This window comes from Pseudochaenichthys georgianus, chromosome 12, assembly GCF_902827115.2.
Source record: "Pseudochaenichthys georgianus chromosome 12, fPseGeo1.2, whole genome shotgun sequence".
Taxonomy (NCBI): Eukaryota; Metazoa; Chordata; class Actinopteri; order Perciformes; family Channichthyidae; genus Pseudochaenichthys; species Pseudochaenichthys georgianus.
The window spans coordinates 26624987-26650085 of NC_047514.1; the positions used below are offsets into that span (position 1 = coordinate 26624987).

Sequence of the window (25099 nt, forward strand, 5' to 3'; positions counted from 1 at the left end):
CAAACAGCAGTACCATCGTCTCTCTAATAATAATAATAATAATAATTCCTTACATTTATTATAGCGCTTTCACCCCTGAATCTGATGATCATTGCACAGCACACTGCGCCACACCGTCCATCTTCACGTCTCGAGGTCATCGAGGCGCTTTTACAAGTACACATTAGTATCATACATGTACTGTGGACAATACCCACAGGAGCAACTCCGGGTGAAGTGTCTTGCCCAAGGACACAATGGCCTGACGCAGTGGCGGCAGGAGCGGGTTTCGAACTAGAGTTCCCCAGCACCCCCCTTGCTCTGATGATCAGATGCACAGACCACTGCGCCACCCGTCCCTGTCTCTCTGTGACATCAGGGATGCCTTTTTAGGGAGAATCTGTTTGAACACTGCAGACAATACACAGACTGTGAATAATGTGACCCTGGTCAAAACAACAGCGCTCACCTCTGTCGGACTTTCATAAAAGAGGCTGCTGCATTATTTTTAGAGAAGAAGATAAAGCACAAACCTCCAACATGTCAAGGGTAACTCCCTACCCTCCACACACTAAACAGGGCAGCAGGGAATTAGATGGATGGATGGGTGGGTCGGTAGGTAGGTAGGTAGGTCGGTCGGTCGGTCGGTCGGTCGGTAGGTAGAAGTATTCCTTCAAAGTGCCTAAAAGCAAAATATCACTTGGTATGATGAAATCACAAGATACATTTTGTATGATTGTATTAAAATGCTCTTTCTTTCCCCCATGAAAGGTTGGAACAGACTGCTTTAGTGGATTAATGGTAGCAGCTGTGGAGAATGTAATATAGGATGGATGGCAACACAGGGCTTGATTAGGCATTGAAGGTGTAAAATCGTCAAAGGCAAAACATCTAAAGACCAAGAATGATGGAATGACCGATGCAGCCCACCAGTGTGGTTCCTTTGTTTGTCTTGACGGCTGTGGAGCCAAATGATGAAAAGACTTAAATTAAAGGCACATGATGAAAGACTTCTTGGGCCATCAAAGGCAAAAAAAAGAACGATTGTGACAACATGACTCCTGATTTATTGATTTCCCAGCTACATTTTTTCATCCAGGGTGCTTCGAACGAGCAAAGCAATCTCTGACTTTGTTGGCTGTTGTTATATTCCCCTGGCAACTGGACACTCGTGCACACACACAAACACACTGGAGTACAACCCCATGCACAAACACAAGGAGCTACCAGTGGGGCGGAGTTTAATCCTCAAATACACTGCCATAAATCAAACCCCACTCCCTCATGCCCCAGCTCGTCTCTCTCAATGAAAAGCTCAAGCCAGTGGCACATTAATAGCAATTTACAGGGCCAGCCATGCGAGGAGAGGAGCATCAATACAGCATCCTTTATTTTGTAATTCCTTATTACTTTTGCCCACTACACAGGCACTGAATTGACAAAGAGTAGAAGATGTGTCCTACTGCATCACTGGTCGTTTGTGTTCACACTACCTTAAATAACCTTGTATTTCATCAAGACTTATCTTAATAAATGTAGTGACACAGCCCACCAGAGACATGGCATGTTTAAAAGCCATACAAAATAATGCATTTAGCATTAAGGAATAAAATCACGCTTTATTATGTCTGTAAATGGTTTGAAGTAATGGATACTTTGCTGAAATAGTTGGGGTAATGTATAGCAAGTTGGACATTTTAGCTAACAGCAATGATGAACAGGTTGGAAATAGTTGGCTAAAAGCAAGGAATAACAGTTTGGACGTGTCATGGCTTAAAGCAGGGGTGGGGAACCTCCGGCCCGCGAGACCATTTGGTACGGCCCTTGAGGTAATTTATAAACACACGCAAAAAAGAAAAAAGTTAAAGAAATCTAGACCGCAAACAAATTAAACAAAGCGAGTACCTGTTTTTCCTGGCCAAGGTCAGGGTCCTTGAACACAACACGAGCCTAACGTATCATCACGTGGTACATGTCTCGTCTGACAGGGGTGCAGTTCTGACGGAGAGCACCAGAACGTCGCTCCAGCACTTCCAAGCAGTACCCATAAGGAGCCGTACACATGCCGCAGTTTCTGCGTGGCTGTGTCTTTAGTTGAAAGCCCAGTGGCGATCTGTTCATCTGTCATACTGATCAGACACTCAATAACTTTGTTGTTATTAGCATCTGGTTAGCTAGCTATGCTAACGAATATAATAATCTTTTTCTCCAACCAGTGAGGTAAAGGCACATCTTTTTATGATCATTATAGTTATAAAAAAATAAGAGAATAAAGTAAACGGGTATAAAATACTATATGATAGTAAAAAAAAAGTTGTTATTAATAAACAAGAATACAGTTTGAAAGGGGAGTGATTTGTAAAATATCCATAAAGAAAAAGTAAATAATGCTTAAAGCAGCGTTCAGTTATTATGCTCCAAATATCTGGAACAAACTCCCAGAAACCTGCAGGTCCGCTGCAACTCTTACTACTTTTAAATCCAGGCGGAAGACTTTTCGTTTTGCCGCTGCTTTTAATTGAACTATTCACATCTTAAACTGCACTGTAACTTTTATCCATGTATTTTTTCTTTTAATGTTTATTTTATTAGCTTTTCTTTTTAATGACTGATTTTAAATGCCATTTTCTTAATGTCTTTCGTTTTTTGTAAAGCACTTTGAACTGCCTTGTGTTGAAAGGTGCTATATAAATAAACTTGCCTTGCCTTACAGTTCTGTTTCAAATGGGTGTTGAGATGTTTCCATAGATCTCCTAATGTTGCTCTCAAAGTGCACCAGATTGATGCTTTTAACTTCAACATTTAAAAACAAATCTTTTGTACGGCCCTCGGAGGATGTTGAAAAAATTGAAATGGCCCTTGAGAGGAAAAAGGTTCCCCACCCCTGGCTTAAAGCTACGACTGGTTAAGCTAGTAGCCAAAGGTAATAGTATATTAAGTATACAAGGGTTAAGTTATGGATGACAGTTGAATAACTACTAAAAAATGGTATAAGCAGTGAAAATAGTTAGCTTGAAGTAATGACCAATGTTTGTGTGTTGGTTATGAAAGAATTTTGCAAAACTAACCTCTTCATCATGAAGTATTTTGAGTGATGAAGATGAGGTTGTACAAGCTACATCATTAGTGTCACCATCAACGGTTGGTAACCACTGACCAACAGTGTTATGTGATTATACAAACAAAACCAACTGAAATGGAAACTGTCCTCACCGCTTTCACACATTCACCCAAAACACACTCAACATGAACTGTTATTATGAGACTCATCCTTGTGAGGGGGAGAGTTCTGCGGTGAAGGATCGCGACACACACTGACCTCAGATCAGTCAGTATTAATGATAGAAGGGAGCAGTGTGTTCAAGAACACAACGCTGGGGTGACAACGAGCACACAGCCTGAAGACACAATCTCTTGCTACTGCAGATATGTAAGTCATAAAACCACTATAATAAAACATCATATATGTTATATTAGACCACAGCAATCAGTCTGAGTAACATATGTGTTGGCACTGATCAGATATTTAATCCATCACATTGTCTGTTTTCTTCTATACATATTTAAGTGACTCATTATACTTTGATGTTTTTAGGTTGAATGGCTAAAAAACGAAGAAACTCTCAACTCTGCTGGTGCCATCGATACAAGAGGCGACCATAACCTCATCATATCTGAAGCCCGTCTCTCTGATTCTGGGAACTACACCTGCGTAGCCAGCAACATCGTGGCCAAGAGACGCAGTGCAACAGCCACTGTTGTAGTCTACGGTAAGATATGTTGCAAATGTATTATCTTTTCAATTTACACACGGCATCTATTGCACGTCTGTCCGTCCTGGGAGAGGGATCCCTCCTCTGTTGCTCTCCCTGAGGTTTCTCCCATTTTTCCCTTTAAACTGGGTTTTCTTTGGAAGTGTTTCCTTGTACGATGTGAGGGTCTAAGGACAGAGGGTGTCGTATTGTCATACTGATATTCTGTACACACTGTGAAGACCACTGAGACAAATGTAACATTTGTGATATTGGGCTATATAAATAAACATTGATTGATTGATTGATATCAATGTAAAGGTCTCCTATTGTGCAAAATCCACTTTGTCATGTTTTTATACGTAAACATGTGTCCCCTCTTCTCCATGTCTCTCTACATCAACATGTGTCCCCTCTTCTTCATGTCTCTTCTACATCAACATGTGTCCCCTCTTCTCCATGTCTCTCTACATCAACATGTGTCCCCTCTTCTTCCATGTCTCTCTACATCAACATGTGTCCCCTCTTCTCCATGTCTCTCTACATCAACATGTGTCCCCTCTTCTCCATGTCTCTCTACATCAACATGTGTCCCCTCTTCTTCATGTCTCTCTACATCAACATGTGTCCCCTCTTCTCCATGTCTCTCTACATCAACATGTGTCCCCTCTTCTTCATGTCTCTCTACATCAACATGTGTCCCCTCTTCTTCATGTCTCTTCTACATCAACATGTGTCCCCTCTTCTCCATGTCTCTTCTACATCAACATGTGTCCCCTCTTCTTCATGTCTCTTCTACATCAACATGTGTCCCCTCTTCTTCATGTCTCTTCTACATCAACATGTGTCCCCTCTTCTCCATGTCTCTCTACATCAACATGTGTCCCCTCTTCTTCATGTCTCTTCTACATCAACATGTGTCCCCTCTTCTTCATGTCTCTTCTACATCAACATGTGTCCCCTCTTCTCCATGTCTCTCTACATCAACATGTGTCCCCTCTTCTTCATGTCTCTTCTACATCAACATGTGTCCCCTCTTCTTCATGTCTCTTCTACATCAACATGTGTCCCCTCTTCTCCATGTCTCTCTACATCAACATGTGTCCCCTCTTCTTCATGTCTCTTCTACATCAACATGTGTCCCCTCTTCTTCATGTCTCTTCTACATCAACATGTGTCCCCTCTTCTCCATGTCTCTCTACATCAACATGTGTCCCCTCTTCTTCATGTCTCTTCTACATCAACATGTGTCCCCTCTTCTTCATGTCTCTTCTACATCAACATGTGTCCCCTCTTCTCCATGTCTCTCTACATCAACATGTGTCCCCTCTTCTTCATGTCTCTTCTACATCAGCATGTGTCCCCTCTTCTCCATGTCTCTTCTACATCAGCATGTGTCCCCTCTTCTTCATCTCTCTTCTACATCAACATGTGTCCCCTCTTCTTCATGTCTCTTCTACATCAACATGTGTCCCCTCTTCTCCATGTCTCTTCTACATCAACATGTGTCCTCTCTTCTCCATGTCTCTTCTCCATCAACATGTGTCCCCTCTTCTCCACGTCTCTTCTACATCAGCATGTGTCCCCTCTTCTTCATGTCTCTTTTACATCAACATGTGTCCCCTCTTCTCCATGTCTCTTCTACATCAACATGTGTCCCCTCTTCTCCATGTCTCTTCTACATCAACATGTGTCCCCTCTTCTTCATGTCTCTTCTACATCAACATGTGTCCCCTCTTCTTCATGTCTCTTCTACATCAACATGTGTCCCCTCTTCTCCATGTCTCTTCTACATCAGCATGTGTCCCCTCTTCTTCCATGTCTCTTCTACATCAACACGTGTCCCCTCTTCTTCGTGTCTCTTCTACATCAACACGTGTCCCCTCTTCTCCGTGTCTCTTCTACATCAACACGTGTCCCCTCTTCTTCGTGTCTCTTCTACATCAACATGTGTCCCCTCTTCTTCATGTCTCTTCTACATCAACATGTGTCCCCTCATCTCCATGTCTCTTCTACATCAACATGTGTCCTCTCTTCTCCATGTCTCTTCTACATCAACATGTGTCCCCTCTTCTCCATGTCTCTTCTACATCAACATGTGTCCCCTCTTCTTCATGTCTCTTCTACATCAACATGTGTCCCCTCTTCTTCATGTCTCTTCTACATCAACATGTGTCCCCTCTTCTTCATGTCTCTTCTACATCAACATGTGTCCCCTCTTCTTCCTGTCTCTTCTACTATCAACATGTGTCCCCTCTTCTTCATGTCTCTTCTACATCAACATGTGTCCCCTCTTCTTCATGTCTCTTCTACATCAACATGTGTCCCCTCTTCTCCATGTCTCTTCTACATCAACATGTGTCCCCTCTTCTTCATGTCTCTTCTACATCAACATGTGTCCCCTCTGTGGAAAGAGACTCTGAAAGTTTCAGGAACAAAGACTCTCTCTCTTTTTGATCCATTTCTATAAAAACCTGTCTGAAAATGAGCTGATCAGATGTTGGCCACTTTATGATGTCATAACGATTTTTTGGCTTGTGTAACCATTAGCCAATCAGCAACCAAGGTAACCCCCCCCCCATATCACCTGAATCTCCATTGAGTCTTTTTAACCTAATCTCTCTCAGAGGGGCGTGGGGAGGGGCTTCTTATTTTCATCTAAAGTAACAGTAATCAGCTCTTTTGAAACAGGGCTGAAACAGAGGGGATTATGGGTAATGCTGCAACACTTCGGAGACATGTTTTGTAATTAACTGAGACCTATAATGTATTGATGAAAAACAGTATAATATGGGGACCTTTACATGTTTTAAAGATGTGTGTCGGGTTAGATTCAGTCTGTGGCATAACAGAAAGAATCTTTAGATTTGCATTACAGCTGATCAACACGATGTCAAACAGCCTTCTTGTCTGCATCAACATATCAACTGTCCCTGCAGAAAGAGGCTGTCAAACTGGCACCTCCAGCATATTCCCCATTCATATAAAAAGCTCTGCTCAACTACAGCGCGTGTTCTTTTTGCACACGAGAGTCTAATGAGCAGGTAATGGACAAGTGATCCTTCATGTGTAAAAACAAGGAGACAAAGGCGCAATATTTACAAGAACTCAATTATTAATGGTGGAGAGGCAGTGACGCTGGCTGTCACAACTCCCCGTCTTTTATCTGCCAGAGCTGAACACCTTGTACAGCTGCAGGCCGGCAAACTGCTCCAGCATGTTATGGGCCTTTCGAGAGCTCTCAGAGACAAAGGAGAATAAGTGAAATTATAATGTCACACTAGCACCACCTCGTTGCACACCACAATGCCTTGTTAATTAGACTGTTTCGGAGCCCATTTTTACTGACCTTTCACTGTGGTATTTTTATTTTTACTGGAAGGACATTTAGCTGCTGTAGGAAATCATCTAATTCTTTCTGACACGCCATTGTTGAGGCCCATCCATCATTCGTTTCCTTAATGCTAATGAAGTCTAGACAGGCTTACTACTCCCAATAGTCCCCGACAGATGTACCAGCATTTCCTATGAATGATCAGTCAATCATCCCGCATTATTTCAAGCAACAAATCAAAAGAAGTGCACAGTAGGGAAGAATCCATTGATCATATTTGATGAGACACCTTAGTTTTTTTCTTTCCCATAAGAAATGATTTGGCTCTCTTGAGTGAACCACGAGATGCAGTCCCTCTGGTGCAGAACATCTCCCGTGAACCACAGGAAGTATGTGTTCACTCCTTCCCTTTCGTCCTCTGGCACACAGTGAATGGAGGCTGGTCGTCGTGGACAGACTGGTCTCCCTGTAACGTGCGATGTGGACGCGGTGTGCAGAAACGTTCTCGCACGTGCACAAATCCAGCTCCTCTGAATGGGGGGGCCTTCTGTGAGGGCATGTCGGTGCAGAAGAGCAGCTGCAACACCCTGTGTCCAGGTGAGGACGGGGCAGAGGCTTCTCTCGTGCATGCCGGTAGAAGCAAGCTGTGCTATTTGTGTTTCGCTTTTTGTCCTCAAAATCCCAGGTTTCACGTCAAGTCATGACATTCTTCAAATGAACATGATTTTTGATATTGAGGTGCTCCAAAGTATTGCAACATACCAAGTGTTTACATTGTGACTTTGATTATTTATTGCATGTAAGGTAAAGTGCAATATTTTCGGAAGAATTCACGTGTGCTTTCTTGCTGAGGGTGAGATTATAAGATTAAGGCTGCGGCCCCACGAGGACGAATTTGGTCGTTTGTGTTACTGTTTAGTGTCATATAGACCGTTCGGCCACACGAGGACGACCGAATATGGCACTAAACGACTGAGGAAACGACAACGGGTCCCAAGGTGGATAGAAAGGCATACGCAACGCTCTGGGGGGTCCAACGGCTCCGTGTGTACGCCCTATACGATCATTTTCAGATCACTGATAGTGATTGCGCAATAGCCCCGCCTCTCCTGCTCACCTCCGCTTACCCCGTGCCAGTGCTGAAGTGTTTCGCCACCAACAACAACAACAATGGTGGATCGCAGAGTTGCTATCGTGCTCCGGACGCTATTGACCATGCTACAGTTGTTTGTGCAACATCTACAGCAATAATGATGAGGCAATAGCCCCGCCTCTCCCCACCTCTGCTGCTCACCCCCACGTCAAAGTAAACTGCATCCTGAATTCAGATTATTTATCTTTCTCTCGCGAGTGAAGTCTAATCTGACAGGACGGAGACACGCAGCTCTGCTCACCTGCAGCTCCTCCCGCTGCAGCAAAACACACACTTCAAGTCAGATCATCACCCTTAGCTATTTTAATGACCTCTCAAACTCCCTACACTAGTTATAAATATGTTTATTTTTACTGTCGGCCGGGTCACTGATTACTGGATGAGCTGCTGCATGAGACAGACACTGGCGCTGTCCGAAGAGAAGGAGGAAAAAGAGAGGCTCCGTGTTTTATTATTATAATATATAGAGTCGTTATTCATTTGTTTTAAAGCTCAATAAATAACAAAGAAGACCTTTGACCGGCACTTTTATCATTTTGTCCGGAAGATTTAAACTTTAATACACGCTGACTGGCGAAAAACTCTGCCCGGTTCCCTCGGCCCCCACCGCGGAGAATAAACAGAAGGGCAACCATGACAACCATGCTTCTTCGCTGCTTTTGTGGAGGAAGTTACAGCGCCACGTACAGGCTCCTGCATGTACTGCAGCGTCTCCAGCGGTTGGAGCTAAACGGAGCGGTCTCGTGTGGACAGACACTATCCGGATAACTATTGCGTGTGGACGGAAGCTTGTTTGCGATTGCGTTTGCGTTAATCCTATGCGTTTAGCCGTTTTCGTCCTCGTGTGGCCGCAGCCTAAAACAACTCCTATTTCTGCCTGTTTAATAGGAAACTATAGCCAGCAGGCAGGTAGCTTAGCTTAGCATACAGTAGGAAGATGGGGGGGGGCCTGGCTCTGTCTAAAGTTAACACATTTCGCCTCCCATCAATGAGGCTCTCAAATGGAATGAAATATAACTTGTTGTACATTAAGTTGCTAATTTTATGTCAATTGAATATATATGAATATTTTGTGTGTACATGGTGCATTAAATATATGATTTCCTTTTCTCTAATTCATCCTTCAGTAGTGCTACTTCTTATACGTATTGCCAATTCCATTTTTGTATTCAATATTTGCCTTTTTGAAACATATTGTGTTTGTGCGAAGGGTGTTACAACTACAACAAATTGTCAAATTCAAAAATGTGAACCCTTATCCTGACAAAGCAATAGTATGGCGCACAGCTCCCCATAAAGTTTCAAATTGTTTATTTAAATGCTCTTTGTACAGATTTATCAAACAAGATATTAAATGTTATTTGCTTTATTTGTGCATGTAGGCAGATTACTGTACATGTGCTCAGGCTCTCAGTCCCCCTTGCTCCCAGTCTTTACGCTGAATCCACCATCTTGTCCCAGTTTCAAGCATAACTAATTATTGACGAGAAAGCAAATAAGTGTTTCCTATAATGTTTTCTTTGAGGCTGTCTGGCAGCCGACTCTCGACTGCCAGTGTCAGCATGTCCTTGAATGCATCGGCGTGGAAATGTGTCTCTCTCCTTGCTCGTGCATAACCACACGATAAAACAGTAAATGTGACAAAAAGGAATAGCAGCGAAATGGCCCCGTGATTGATTACTCGAGAGCGTTTAAAGCGTCTGTCAGTTGATTTTAATACCTGTAATTAACCGTGTCGGTTAGGTAGGAAATCAGTTAAGGCTTGATGTATACTTGGCAGTTAATAGTAGTCTCCTTTCCAGCAGTTACATTGACTGGGAATTCATTGCACGTCTCCACTGCTGATAGTGACAGTGATTTGAATCCGAAATGTAAAGCAGTGGACCTTAAAACTGAGAAGATGTATGGGGAAAGAGAGAGGGGGGGGGGCAAAGAGAGGGTTTGGGAAAGAGGAATCAAACAGCAGAATCTCAGCAGCTTTAGTCATCAAGACGTCCCTGTAATCTGCTCGGCCCATGCTTCCTAGGCGAGCCCACGTTTATGATTTCTACCACAACACCAGTACTGTATAATTGGGAATCGGGTCTAAGAGAAAAAAGTTATCAGCGAAAGGCAGTGCACTCCAAATATTATCTCCCCTTTGCCAAGTGCCTCCTTCTGAGGATTCTCTGTGAGTTTGAACATAAACAGGGCGCGTTTAGATTAGCAAGAAGAAGGGAACCTTTAAAGCATCTGGAGGTGGAAAGGAGGCTTGGTGGAGTGTAGCATACGCAGTGTGCTGAGCTCCAGAGCAACACACCACCTGAGGAGCGAAATGGGTTGTGTGTGAAGTTAGCAGTGCAGCTGTTACCTCGGAAGCGCTTTGCTGTCATTCACAGGGATCTATTAAATGATTCAATTTGGGGCAATTGTTCAAATCTATGTGAGCATCTTTGACATTCTTCTCACTTGGTGTTCCATACAAATCGTATCTATCTTTTCACCCTTTGGCGACCAACGTCTTTCTAGTAGGAGGCTGAAATGTGGCATGAAGGTTGTGTGTGTGTGTGTGTGTGTGTGTGTGTGTGTGTGTGTGTGTGTGTGTGTGTGTGTGTGTGTGTGTGTGTGTGTGTGTGTGTGTGTGTGTGTGTGTGTGTGTGTGTGTGTGTGTGTGTGTGTGTGTGTGTGTGTGTGTGTGTGCGTGTGTGCGTGTGTGTGTGCGTGTGTGTGTGTGTGGTGTGTGCGTGCGTGCGTGCGTGCGTGCGTGCGTGCGTGCGTGCGTGCGTGTGTGCGTGCGTGTACATCTCGATAGAGTAAGTAACAGGTCATTCCTGGACTCGAACCATCTCGGCTGCTCCCCTTTGTAAAACAAACAACAACAAAAAACAAGTGAGACTAATACAGAAAATCTAAAACAGGGTTAAAATAATAATAATAATAATGAATGTGTTTATCTGTGTTATGCACTACACCATGATATAACACCATGTGCAGGCCCCCCCCCTCATGTTTTTGCCTCGTCCTTGCATCCCTATCTATCCTATTGTTGGTCTTTGAACATATACAATCAAATCTAAATGATTAAACAATGTTATCTGCCCCCCCCCCCCAGTGGACGGCAGCTGGGCTGAGTGGAGTGACTGGTCGCTGTGCAGCTCGGAGTGTGAGAGGCAGCGCAGCCGAGAGTGCACGGCCCCGGAGCCCAAACATGGAGGCCGGCTGTGTGACGGGGGGGCGCTCGCTACAGACAACTGCACCGGGGGCCTGTGCACACAGAGTGGGTCCCATCACCATCTCCCCCCCCCCCCCGCCCAGTCAACACTGAGAACATATAGTTTTGCCTCATTACTGTCACTCCCATTGTGTTCAGGGCTGTGGCATTATAGACGTACCGTTCATAGTTGTTGGCAGTGTGGGCTAGATCATGATCGTCATTATAATCATGCTCATTACCAGAATCCTCATCCTCTCCACACACACAGTAACCACACACACACATACAGTAACCACACACACACATACAGTAACCACAGTGTGCACAGGCATGGCTGCATACACAAGTAGTAATTAAATCACTGAGACTTGTAGCATTCAAAAGGTCAAAGAGGAACGCTCAATCCTCATGTTTCTCTGTCTTTGCAGATCGAAAGCTGCTCCACGACGCTAAGCCACAGGGTGAGTGTCTTCTCATCTCCCATTACTATCATGTCATTTTAAATATATCACTAGAACCATGGCCTGGCAGAACACTGGAGCAATCATTGAGTTTGTACCACGACAAGACAATACTTGAAATCGATTGGCTCCAGGGTTGTTTTCATACGGCTCATATTTAGCATCATCACAGCCTTTATATATGACTTATACTTGGTCTGCTTACTTAAGCTGTTGCTAGGCTACACAGCCTCCTATCTGCCGGAGTTGGATAGTAACATTGAGTCTCTGACGAGCACAGCGTTTTTATTGGAGGCCCTGAAACGGCAAAGCTTTTGTCAACATGGTGAAGGGGCAGGAAGAGAAAGCAAGCAAGACTATCATTTAACAGAATGATAGTGGTATTATTATAGAATTATAGGCTTTAACGGTCACAGTGAACGGACCCTTCCTATTCAAATGATCCTCACTGCAAAAATCAGTACACAAATATCAGCACTCATAGCCAAAGTAACCGAGGCAAAGTTAGGAGTCCACTTCCATCGTTTTTTCGACAGGATGCAATTACAGTTGTGTCATCAGAAAATAATTGAATAAAGCCTCCCACATGTTGTTGTGAAAGAACATGATGAAAAATAAACAAATAATGAATTAAATGTAATGTTGATATACAAATGGAAAAACTCATTATTTCCTCTTCGTCCCTTCTTTCCTAAAATTCTACTTTTTACATTCTGTTAATTGCCTCCGGGGGGGTTTGGATGGAAATGAAAAGCCCCTCCTGACGACACCACCCTGAGGCGTACGCTCCCCTCAGTCGCCTGGCCTCCAGCGCATGTTACTTTGCCTAATGGGTCATTTCACTCAGCTGCAAACCGTAATGGCCATATTTCAGCTGTAATATCCTCTGCGCAATCATTTTTGTGAATCGTACCTCGAGACGGGTCAGATGGCAATTACAAAGGCACACTTCATGGACCTATCATCACCCACAAAGTACTTATTTTGAAGTCGCCCCAGAACATACGGCCATGAATTAGGACACAATACTTTAGATTTGAAGTCTTGATATAAGAGATACGGATCCCTCTGACAGGTGTGGTTTTGAAAACTAACACATAGTTTCCAGTAATCAACATGTATGTTATAACTGGAATACTTTGCCTTCTTAAACATTTTATTTTCAGGCTTGTCACAGAGTAGACTCTCCTTGCTTTAGATTGTGTTTTTTAGGTATTGTTTTCTCCACGCTTGGCACACATGTTCACTCCATTTACAATAGCATACTGTGTGTTGGTACATATCACTTGTTACTTAGATTCAGCGGTCATTCAAATATAAAAGAGAAAACCTTTTCTCTTTTTAATAAACATTGTACGGTTTATTTTATGGATGCTATTCAATGTCATCAACGTGTTTCCAACGTTAATATTACCTACGCTTCACCTCTGTAGCAATCTAATGTTAACTTGAAATACCCATATTGTTGCTGCTACAGGATTTGATTTGTAGATTTGATTTGTTTTTGATCTGTATTTTTGAAATTGATGTAACTTTTTAGTTGTTATCCTTTTTTAGCATATTGTTTATTATATTATAACTTAAGCTGTCTGTGGCTCTTTCCTGCTGTAACGCTGCAAATGTCCCCTCTGTGGGACTAATAAAGGGATTCTGATTCTGATTTTTCAAGCCAAGGGTCCAGCAGTTTGTGTTTGTGTTTTAATTGTTTTATTCATTATTTCCGTGCAGGGTAATAGGCTATTTATGTGTGTATTACCGCTGCATATTTCCCACCTTCTAAGCCACAAGCACACGTCCTCCTTCTTTGTCCTTTAACACAGTTATGTATTTCTGTTTGTCAGAAACATGGAGAACAAAATGCATCCAGGCTGCCAAAACTCCCCAAGCCCCCAATTAACCCCTACTGTAGCTGCTAATGCCGCTTTGCATGTTTTGTCCATTCCTCCTCATTTGAGCTTCAGGCTACTTAGAGGGTTTCTCAGCATGGCTGTTTCAATGGCTTTGAAACAGGACATGAGATATGAGATAATGCAGATCTCATTATCTTTCAAGAACAAGCGAGCAGCCCCTTTATTTCCCACTTGTTCTCTTTCTTTGTGGAGCTGGACGCTGCAGTACTGGTGGGACCAGATAGAGCATAATCATTGCCGATGAGCTAATTTAATGAATTGATTCTGTTCCATTATCCCAGTGGAACGCAGAGTGCCTCCAACACCAGAGCCAGGCGGTGTTTGAAATGACAGTCAGGTGCTGGGTTGATTATAATCGCCTTCCTTCCGAGGTTCCTCATTAGTAGCTTTAACACTCCACGATGGAACAATGAAGCTGTGCATCAGGAGGCAGGGCAGGCGAGGAATAGAAAACAAAAAAGGCGCTAAAGTAGTTTGAAAACAAGGTAGACTTGCCTCCTGAAACAGTATTCATATCTTGAATGAAGTGGATGTTCCTTAGCAACACAGATTTCCAGTTCATTCTGGGAAATAACGTCCACCCGCTTCCTAATTAAGCAGAGTGAAAAGCTACTTCCTCACTCTTCCTTCCCCAGATGTGGAGAGCAGCAGCGACGTGGCGCTGTACTCCGGCCTGGCTGCGGGCGTGGTGACGGTGGTGCTGCTGATCATCGCTGTCACTCTGTACCGGAGGAGCCAGAGTGAGTACGGGGTGGATGTCATCGACTCCTCCGCCCTCACCGGGGGCTTCCAGTCCTTCAGCTTCAAGACCTCTCGTCAAGGTGAGCCATTACTATGTGTCTTACAAATCCCATTACACACCAGAATGGTGCAAAGAAAGGCTGAATCCCACTGTGAACATAGGCTTTAACCACATCCCGTACCTACGCAGTAACATCGACACATGTATAAAAGTGGTTGAAACATCAGAGGGCAGGTGGAAAATAAGGTTTTATAATTCTTCCTATAATAATTTCCCTTTAACAACCTGAGTTAGGACATAACTGTATGATGACGTCTTAAATATCACACTATATATATTGGGAATATGCAAATACTAATGTGGCGTGTAGAAAAGTAAAGCACGTTCCGGGTAATTGGCTTGTGTGAAGATACATGTCGGATGATTGAATTATTTATGAAACGATGCACGGCGTTTGCCGGTGTTTACATAATTACACTAAGCACACCCCATACATTTGAGAATACAGTTGAAATATGCGATTATGAACTGTACAGTATGTCTTGCTTGCATATTCACACCTACCCCTCATGTGCTGTATGATAGATAAATGTTTTTAATTAACAATAAGAGAAAGGAACCCATACAGCATGTAGCCCGCACAGTTATGGGTGATCATTTTAATTAATCTATCGCAGTCCATATTTAATGTTTAATAATGATTTAACTTTTAAGAATGTTCATTAATATAATAATACTAATAATAATCCATACATCTAGAACAGGGGTTCTCAAAGTGCGGCCCGCGGGCCAATGGCGGCCCTCGGAAATGTTTCTGGCGGCCCGCGATAGTTAATGTGACACGCTGAAATGCATGCGTTATATTTTAATCCTCCATGGTTCGTATCTAATAAGAATTATAATGGAATTTAAGAATGGTAAAACTGCGCCCCCTGGGCTGTCATTCCTAAATTATGAATGACAGCTTGTGGAAAGTTTGCTAGACTACTGGTTGCATGGCAACTAGGCATCTCGCGAGTTGCGGTAATTGGTTGGTACAATAAAGAAAGGATTTGTTTTGGAATTATTTTGTGTTCCGTTTTTTCTTGGGCGGCCCTCAATCCAATAGTGGGTACCTAAATTGGCCCTCACTCATCAAAACTTTGAGAACCCCTGATCTAGAAGCTCTGCAATATACAGGCATGTGCAATATAACCTTGTGCAATTCACGTTTTATTCTCCTTTCAATGTATTTACAATCTGTAAACAGTACGAGCTATCTCTAAATTGTATATGGTCACTTTAAAAATATATATCTACCATGTTTTACTTAGACTACTGTACGTGTTTGTTTTTTTAATTATTGTGTCTTTTCTCATTAATAACTACGTGGTGTCGTACACTTCCAAGTAGCGGGACAAATAAAGAAATTCTGATTCTGAAAATAAATAAACAAGAAAAAATACATGAAATGCGTTTATGTGAAACGTTTGAAGAGCCTGTTCCCCGTCTGAAGATACAAGAAGTGTTCTTTGTCCTTGACGTTGCACTAAGAGGTTTTTAACAAGCAGTTCAAATGCAGTACGACTATAAATGGGCATTCAGTAGAGTTCAGAGCTGCTGTCATGTTTGACAGAATGACTACAGACCACAATATATTCTCAAATAACCACAAAAGACGGATAAAGATTCTGCACCCAATGAAACGGCATTTGGATTGATTTTCCATGAAGATACAGCATTACGGTTTGTCTCCAGGCTGTAATGCATCAAGTGAGCGTGCAGAAGAGTATGGGGATTTGGTTTGATTTACTTTTCATATAGTAGCAAAATGAAAAATAGACTTTTGACATCAACTGCACTCATACTGCTTTTAATAAGATGGATGATTCATAAGGCCCTGAACATCTGTGCACGATCAATTCAAGTCTGCAGCTCGCCTGGTACAGTGAGACGGCATTATCATATCAATGAAGTGTCAGTCTCCTCCAAACATAAGAACAAAGCAACAATGAAGAAGGGTGACCAGACATGGGTCTCGTTGTTCAGCTTGTCTCATATACAGTAAACCAAATAATACAACACACACACACACACACACACACACACACACACACACAACAAGATACAGAACACTGTACCACTGTAAGTGTACTCACATTAATGTCAAGCGAGCCGACAGTTTTGTATATTCTTATGTAATAATGTTTATAAAAATGAATTATGCATACTTTGCTTTGTACTGTGATATAACTACATCAATTATTTAAATGCTGTAGGGGCCAAAATTACTGGATTTAATTTTCCCGTTTGTTCACTCGAGCCCTCGACATTCTTGCTGTAGTGCACTAAACATCCAATAACATCCATTAGAAAGCCTCCACAATACATCTATTGCTTTTTATGAAAACATTAGCAGACCCCAAGAAATAAACATTTACTGAAAACTCAAACGCCAATGTCATTCTTTTAACAATTTTAAAATGCTTTTTATGACTACCTACGACTTCTTTGGCACCATATTTTAACCAAAATATTAAGAAAGAGGGGTTTATTCACTGTAATGCGTCAGTTTGTGACATTCTTGGCTCTTTTTTATATTGCCCTAACTTAATCTGAATGAATTATTCATGTTTCAAGATTAAAACGCCTTTGTTTGTGTATTAACATGTCATTCACTCGCTTCCTGAATGGAGCATTTACGGCTCCTTGTTTCCAGGCACAGAGCTCAGGAGCGTGGGGTGTGTTGACCGCAGATTGAGGCATCTTTTTACAAAGCTGGCATTACGGGGCGCCACAGCAACAGCTCTCAGCGGGGCATAATAAAGTTCATTTTGATAACACAGCAGGAGCCAGGGAAAGCTTTAATCATGGTCCCTGTTCTCCTTTTTAAACAGCCTCCATACATCCCAGCCTGCCCCCCCTTTGCAGCCTGTTCTACACTGCTACAGTACTTATTAATCGTTGCAATTATTTTACGCCATCATGTCCTTAATCATGAGTCACTATGACAAAAGCTCACCCAATTCCCAACAAAGTAAATCAGCAAACACCATCTCTATGCTCATTAGGAGAAACCATGCTGTTTTCTTAACCGCGTCATGTACTGCTCGCTGAAACAGCTGTCGACGAGTCATTCATCACAAATAATTTCACTTTACAATTAACAGATTAATCTCATCTGTAATAGCCTTTCTATGTTCCTCTGTGTTTCCTAATTGATCCAAAAGGAAATGGATAAAACATACAGAGGTTTAAGAAGGAGGCCTACTCAGGTATTTGACCTAAAGAGGCCCTATTAGTTTATAAAGGTGTGTGTGCATGTTCCCTCCAGAGGGAGTGTCTCTCCCACACTCCCACACCCATCATTAATAATGCTTTAACATCTTGTTGAAAGGAGGGGATTATTTAAATGACTTGATTTACTGCTAAATTGCTTAACATATAAGAATACATAATGCTTTACTGTTTGATTTATATTCTGTATTATAAATCCATACCTGCAAACTAGCTAGTAACTAAGTTTGTTTCAAAAAAAAGAATGGAGTAAAAGCAAAGATTGCCTCTGAAATGTTGTAAAGTAAAGCATAAAGTAACTTAGCATAAAAATACTCAAGTGAATTATAAGTACCTCAAAATGTTACTTAAGTACAGTACTTGATTAAATGTACTTTCCACCACTGCATACACATGGTGCCTTTAGCCACAGCAACACCTTTTTATTAGAAAAAGAATATGTAAATCTAGTTCATCTTCAAATTGATTCGGTATTACTATGGCAGATTGTCACAGTATCTTTGAACATCAGATTTAAGTATATCACTGCACCACAGTCGCTGGCCCTTTAATTGGGACGTTGCTCGGGAAGGAGTTCCTGTTCCCATGGGGATGTAATGATGGTAATACTTGAAGGATGTTAAAACCTAATTATCTTGACACCTTATAGGTTTAATTGTTGTTGATGGAGGCCGTGTAAAGTGTCACTCTCTGCAAATGTGATTGTTGCTTAAAGATGTCTTATTGTTGACAGTAATCTGCATTTTCTCTCTTTGTGTGTTTTCCAGCAAACCCTCTGCTAATGAATTCATCCATGCAACCGGATCTGACAGTGTCGCGCACCTACACCAGCCCTATGTGTTTCCAGGACTCCATCGACAAGGATCTGATGGCTGAGCGCTCACTGCTTGACCCATTGCCTAATCTCAAGGTCAAAGGTCAGCAAATTGATGTGTGTTTTGTGAGCCCCTGACTGTGGTGTTCAAATGGTGCAAGAAAATAAGTTTGCTGTTGCTGTTCGGAAGGACATCTTTCTTTGAACCTACTTTGAGGCAATCTCTAAGAAAGCTGTCATAAAAGAAAAATGGTCATGGTCTTGAAGGGCATCACAAATTGACCATTACTAAGCCACGTCCTTCTTAGTTACTGTTGCTACGCCTGTCAAACTTTCCGCTCTTGCGCCGCACATCTGCAGTTTACAGTGATACAGATGTACAACTCTAAGTGTGTGGTAGCTTCTTGATTTCAGACAGAAGCAGGCTTCAGACGTCAGATTTCCTGGCAAAAATATAAACTGTTGCCGGCAGATTATTACTAGATATAGCTGAATAGCTGATTTCAGTCAAATGAGCTCCATTAGCTGGTTGAAAACACCGCCTCCAGATGACTTTTAATGTCTTTAAGCACCTATGAAGATGAAGTTAAGTTTGGCAAACAAAGCACTATCTCAAATTATAGTCTAGTAGCTAGTTAGCTATTCACGCTAACAATTGTAGCTTACGTTATATATAGCAGATAAACACACTATTTAATTTGTTACAATTCTTACATTCTGTTTTGGTTTTGGGGGAGATTGGAGAGGTAATATTGTGCTCATTTTAAGGATTCATACTTTTACTTTTTTACTAGACTTTTTTACAGATGTTATCCTAACACTAAAATGCTTGGTTTTTCACTCCTGTTTCTTTAAGCCCTCCTCCCTAAGAGAGAAGGGAGAAAACCTGAATGTTTATCAAATCTCATGTTTTCTTACTTAGGCAGCCAACAAAAAAATGTTGTCTTCTTATTTCACAGTTTGTTGGTAGGCACTTCCAAACCAAATATTTATATATATATATATATATATATATATATATATTAGGGCTGTCAAACGATTAACATTTTTAATCAGATTAATCACAGCTTAAAAATTAATTAATCATGATTAATCACCATTCGAACTATGTCCAAAATATGCCATTTATTTATGTATATTGTTGTGGGAATGGAAAGATTAATGAAAGCAGGCGGATATATCCATTTAACATACAGTATGTATGTTTATTATAACATTTTTCTGCATGTCAAAATGAAAGACAACCCACACACCTATCAATCATCAAACCGTGGGGTCTTAATTCATTACGTGTTGATTTCTATCAACGGGGGAGTACTTCAGGAAAGTCGACCTAGGGGGGGGCGCCTAGTGGAGTACTTTGTGACCACAGAGTGTGAACGTTGTGATCAGCTGTTTTAGCGCAGTTCTCCAGTGATGGGGGGGAGTCTCCCTCCGCAGCCGGTTGGCGTAGTTTTGGCACAGTTCCGTTGTACAGACCGACGTTAACAGCAGCCCTGTCTGTGCACACGGAGACCGACTCTGTCGTCCGGTGATCTAACCGCCTTCTGGAAAAGCTTCACAAGTACGTCGGTACGCAAATGCGCTTTGTGACACAAGTGACGGGACGCATTTCAGATTACGCACATACCCTGCGTACCAGTTATGTGCACCCCTGTACCAGAGCCATATTATTACTATTATATGGCTCTGCCCTGTACTACAGCAAGAGTATTCTCCGTCGGGACTTCCTGCAACAACACCACGCCGTTATCAAAGATGTTCTATTGAGAAGACGATCACTACGTGACAAAAGTTTTCAAAACCGTGGCTACTGAAATCAATCTTACTAACTGCTGTCTGTGCAATTTACTCCGCTCGAGTTGGCAGACTTTATTTTGCTTACTTTAACATCATTTTTCATGGTGGGGCTCAGCCATTTCTTGGTATGGGTGTAGCCTACCCCAGCCATACCCTGGCGCTGCCACTGGTGGCACGTATGGGGCGGGCCATTCTGCACATGCGTTAAATGCGTTAAATATTTTAACGCAATTAATTCAAAAAATTAATTACCGCCGTTAACGCGATAATTTTGACAGCACTAATATATATATATATATATAAAATAGCTCGGACTAGGGATGCTCCGATCGCCAATGTTGCGGCCAATTCGCCGGAATCAGTATCGGCCGATACCGATCGCCGATCCGATCGAGTGGGCGGGGCCTACATGGAAGATTTAAACATCACTTTAAATCTTCCATTTAAAGTGATGTTTAAACTCAGTCAATGGGGCTCATTCACTGGAGCTTCCACAAACAACAATCAACTTAATTATTGCATTCAAATGATGTACATTATTCAAGTTTACATTCACTTTGGAGAATAACACGGGATGAATGAGCGGAAGCGCTCTCTTTTTCTCTCTCCCCCCTCTCTCTCCCTCTCCTGACAGCCGTCAGTATCGTCTCATGCAGCTCACTGATCCAGTAATGAGTGACCCGACAGTGAAGAATAAATATATTTATATCTAGTGTAGCTTGTTCCAGAGGTAGATAAAATAGCTACGTGTGTTAGGTCTAACTCTTGTGTGTTGCTCCGTTCACCGGTCCGTCTCAGCGGGCGGAGCTGCAGGGTTTCTGCTTCACGTTGCATACCGCTATTTTACTGTCTTTTTCGGACACCTTAAAATACTGCCAGACCGGTGAAGCCATTCTGGCGAGCTTGTTTTGCCGCGCACAGAGAAAAGTGTCATGTATTTTACGTCATGCGATCGGCTCTCGCGATCGCCATGTTTAGAGAGCACCGATCGATCGGTAGAGAGTGAGTATCGGCCGATCTCGATCGGAGCATCCCTAGCTCGGACAAAACATGTTTTGTTTGTCATGGTATTTCTTACTAGGCTACTTACTTCTTACAACAGATCCATGCGCATTGCTTTGGCTTGAAGAGAAATCCAAAGCTTCAAAGACACATTTGTTTGCTAAGCTATAATTGAACAACTGCTGTTTTAAGGTGAATTTGGAGAGTGATTGGTTTTACAGACACCATACTGAATTCAACCTCTAATGTAATCCTCTAATATCTTGTTGTTACATGTGTCTGCACTCCGGTGATAAGAGAAATGGAGTTTACAGTGATGCCCTATAGGCTACTGTTTTTGCTCTGGGTCTAATGAACAGTGTTAGTTTAACCGCAAAAACGTTGTATTTGATTGTTTCTCTAGGGGTGGCAGAAAGGGCAGAGTACCATGTCATGTCCCACCCTCAGACATTTCCACGGGGCCTGGCTCCAGACTACAGAGGGGTTCCAGTTGGGACCACGCTGGGCAGAAGAGGCAAAAATCTGTTCACTCCACAAGTCTCCCTGACTCCCAGCAGGCCTCTTCACAAAGCAACGGCAGTGTTTGGTTATGCTGGAGGCAGGCTGGTGGTGCCCAGCACAGGTGAGCCCACTGTGAGACACTTCGTTCCATATATAACCCAGTGTGTGAGCTGACATTCCTTAAACCTAAAACTAAAGAAATTGCAGAGAAGCTGAAATCTATATCTTTGAAACCGCAGCAAAGATGATACAGGGAACCCTGTAATGCGTTTTGAAGTTGTTTGACCTGTCAGTGTTGGCATGCTGCGAATATTTGGAAATGTCTTTGATCGACCGACTAACATGAACATGAATATCTTATTTACTGAAGCGCTGAGGTTAGACAGCTTTGACATTTCTATCCAACCAGTGCATCCTGACAAACCCAATCAACATGTTTCATTATACGACAAAGTGTTCTAGCTGTAGGGAATGTGTAACTTTATAAAGAACACACTGTACACTATAAAGTAAATGTTCACTATGTAAACCTGTGATGCTCAGTGTACCACATTATTAAGGCAGCTTTTCCTCGCGGCCTACATTCATCATCCTGTCCCTCGAGGGCCTTTATCAACTGCAGTGTACATTGGCAGTAATTGTTTACAGTAGTGTGTGTATCTGAGACACAGTGTTTGTGCTTGTGACGAAGACGCTCTTGGCAGCATTGATTCACGAGGCCTCCGGGACCCTCTTCCTTTTCCTCGTGCCATCACCTCTCTGGCTGTCACCTTTAGTAAGGAGACATGACAGCAGGGCAGTGTGTGGCTGTAAAGTAACTAAGTACATTTACTCAGGTTCTGTACTTGAACACAATTTTGAGGTACTAGTACTTTACTTAAGTATTTCAATTTATGCTACTTTGTACTTCTACTCGACTACAGTTCAGAGGTAAATGGTGTACTTCTCCTCCACTACATGTATTTAATACCTTTAGTTACTTTACATATGTGGATGAATTGTTGAATTGAAATGTTGAATCAGACTTTAGTTCCACCTGGAGTAAATCCACCAGCTACCCTGCAGTCTACAAAGTACTTCAGACTAGCTGCACCTTCACCAGCTTTGAGAACACTTTATTGATCAATCATTATAAAACATATTATATATATCATTCTGAAATGGCACTGCATAATGAAGGTTGGTAAGTACACTGAACAAAAATATAAATGCAACACTTTTGTTTTTGCTCCCATTTTTTTCTTTGAGATGAACTCAAAGATCTAAAACTCTCAAATATTGTTCACAAATCTGAAAAAATCTGTGATGGTGAGCACTTCTCCTTTGCCGAGATAATCCATCCCACCTCACAGGTGTGGCATATCAAGATGCTGATCAGACAGCATGATTATTGCACAGGTGTGCCTTAGGCTGGCCACAATAAAAGGCCACTCTGAAATGTGCATTTTTTCTTTATTGGGGGGGTCCGAAAACCAGGCAGTATCTGGTGTGACCACCATTTGCCTCACGCAGTGCAACACATCTCCTTGGCATAGAGTTGATCAGGTTGTTGATTGCGGCCTGTGGAATGTTGGTCCACTCCTCTTCAATGGCTGTGCCAAGCTGCTGGATGTTGGCAGGAACTGGAACACGCTGTCGTATACGCCGATCCAGAGCATCCCAAACATGCTCAATGGGTGACATGTCCGGTGAGTATGCTGGCCATGCAAGAACTGGGATGTTTTCAGCCTCCAGGAATTGTGTACAGATCCTTGCAACATGGGGCCGTGCATTATCATGCTGCAACATGAGGTGATGGTCGTGGATGAATGGCACAACAATGGGCCTCAGGATCTCGTCACGGTATCTCTGTGCATTCACAATGCCATCATTAATGCACCTGTGTTCGTCGTCCATAACATACGCCTGCCCATACCATAACCCCACCACCACCATGGGCCACTCGATTCACAACATTGACATCAGAAAACCGCTCACCCACACGACGCCACACACGCTGTCTGCCATCTGCCCTGAACAGTGAAAACCGGGATTCATCCGTGAAGAGAACACCTCTCCAACGTGCCAGACGCCATCGAATGTGAGCATTTGCCCACTCAAGTCGGTTACGACGACGAACCGGAGTCAGGTCGAGACCCCGATGAGGACGACGAGCATGCAGGTGAGCTTCCCTGAGACGGTTTCTGACAGCAGAAATTCTTTGGTTATGCAAACCGATTGTTGCAGCAGCTGTCCGAGTGGCTGCTCTCAGACCATCTTGGAGGTGAACATGCTGGGTGTGGAGGTCCTGGGCTGGTGTGGTTACACGTGGTCTGCGGTTGTGAGGCCGGTTGGATGTACTGCCAAATGCTCTGAAACGCCTTTGGAGACGGCTTATGGTCGAGAAAAATGGGAGCAAAAACAAAAGTGTTGCATTTATATTTTTGTTCAGTGTATATGTGTACTTTTACTTGGGTGACATTTTGATTGCAGGACTTTTACTTTGAACAGAGTATTCCTACACTCTGGTATTTCTTATCATCTAAGTATTCTCCCACCCACCGCTCTGCCTGTGTGCTGATCACTCTCTGCATGCCTTCTTCTCTGCAGGGATAAGTCTGCTGGTGCCTCATGGGGGGATCTCAGAAGACACTACCTGGGAGATGTACATGATCATCAACCAGGAGGACAGCATGTGAGGACTCTCAGTACACACTGCTCTCCTTTAATCTTTCAACCATCTCTCTTCCCTCTTCACGCCACCTCGTCTCTCCCTCTCTTTGCCGAGCATGCACACAAAGAGCTCACACAGATCCTCTCAAGCGGAGAGTCCCATGTACTCACACATACACACATACAGATGCAGAACATATACCCACCCATCAGGGGTCCTTTCTCATCTTGCAGGCACTGTGGGGGGGGACATGATGTGTCATAAATACATTGGCAGCCGCAGACAGATTTCGATGCTGCCTTATGCAACTGTCTCAGAGAGAGAGAGAGAGAGAGAGAGAGAGAGAGAGAGAGAGAGAGAGAGAGAGAGAGAGAGAGAGAGAGAGAGAGAGAGAGAGAGAGAGAGATGCCCTCCGTGCCTCTGGTAGCCCGTTTTATGTTAATAGACATACCAGTGACACTATTTGATGATCGGTGATATTGATTATGTGTTTGGTTCTGTTGGACGTGATATGTATGCTACAAAGTCT

At 42.7% G+C, this 25099-nt stretch overlaps 1 protein-coding gene across 1 annotated transcript in view; it reads left to right on the plus strand.

The window, feature by feature from the left end:
- The window catches only part of unc5da (unc-5 netrin receptor Da), a 245368-nt gene that overhangs the window by 195932 nt on the left and 24337 nt on the right, over positions 1-25099 (plus strand). Inside the window, exons 5-12 of the mRNA XM_034095950.2 lie at positions 3575-3749; positions 7495-7662; positions 11310-11474; positions 11840-11872; positions 14418-14603; positions 18568-18717; positions 21820-22038; positions 24507-24591. Of these exons, the coding sequence (XP_033951841.1) occupies positions 3575-3749; positions 7495-7662; positions 11310-11474; positions 11840-11872; positions 14418-14603; positions 18568-18717; positions 21820-22038; positions 24507-24591 (1181 nt within the window). The remainder of the gene's footprint in view (positions 1-3574; positions 3750-7494; positions 7663-11309; positions 11475-11839; positions 11873-14417; positions 14604-18567; positions 18718-21819; positions 22039-24506; positions 24592-25099) is intronic.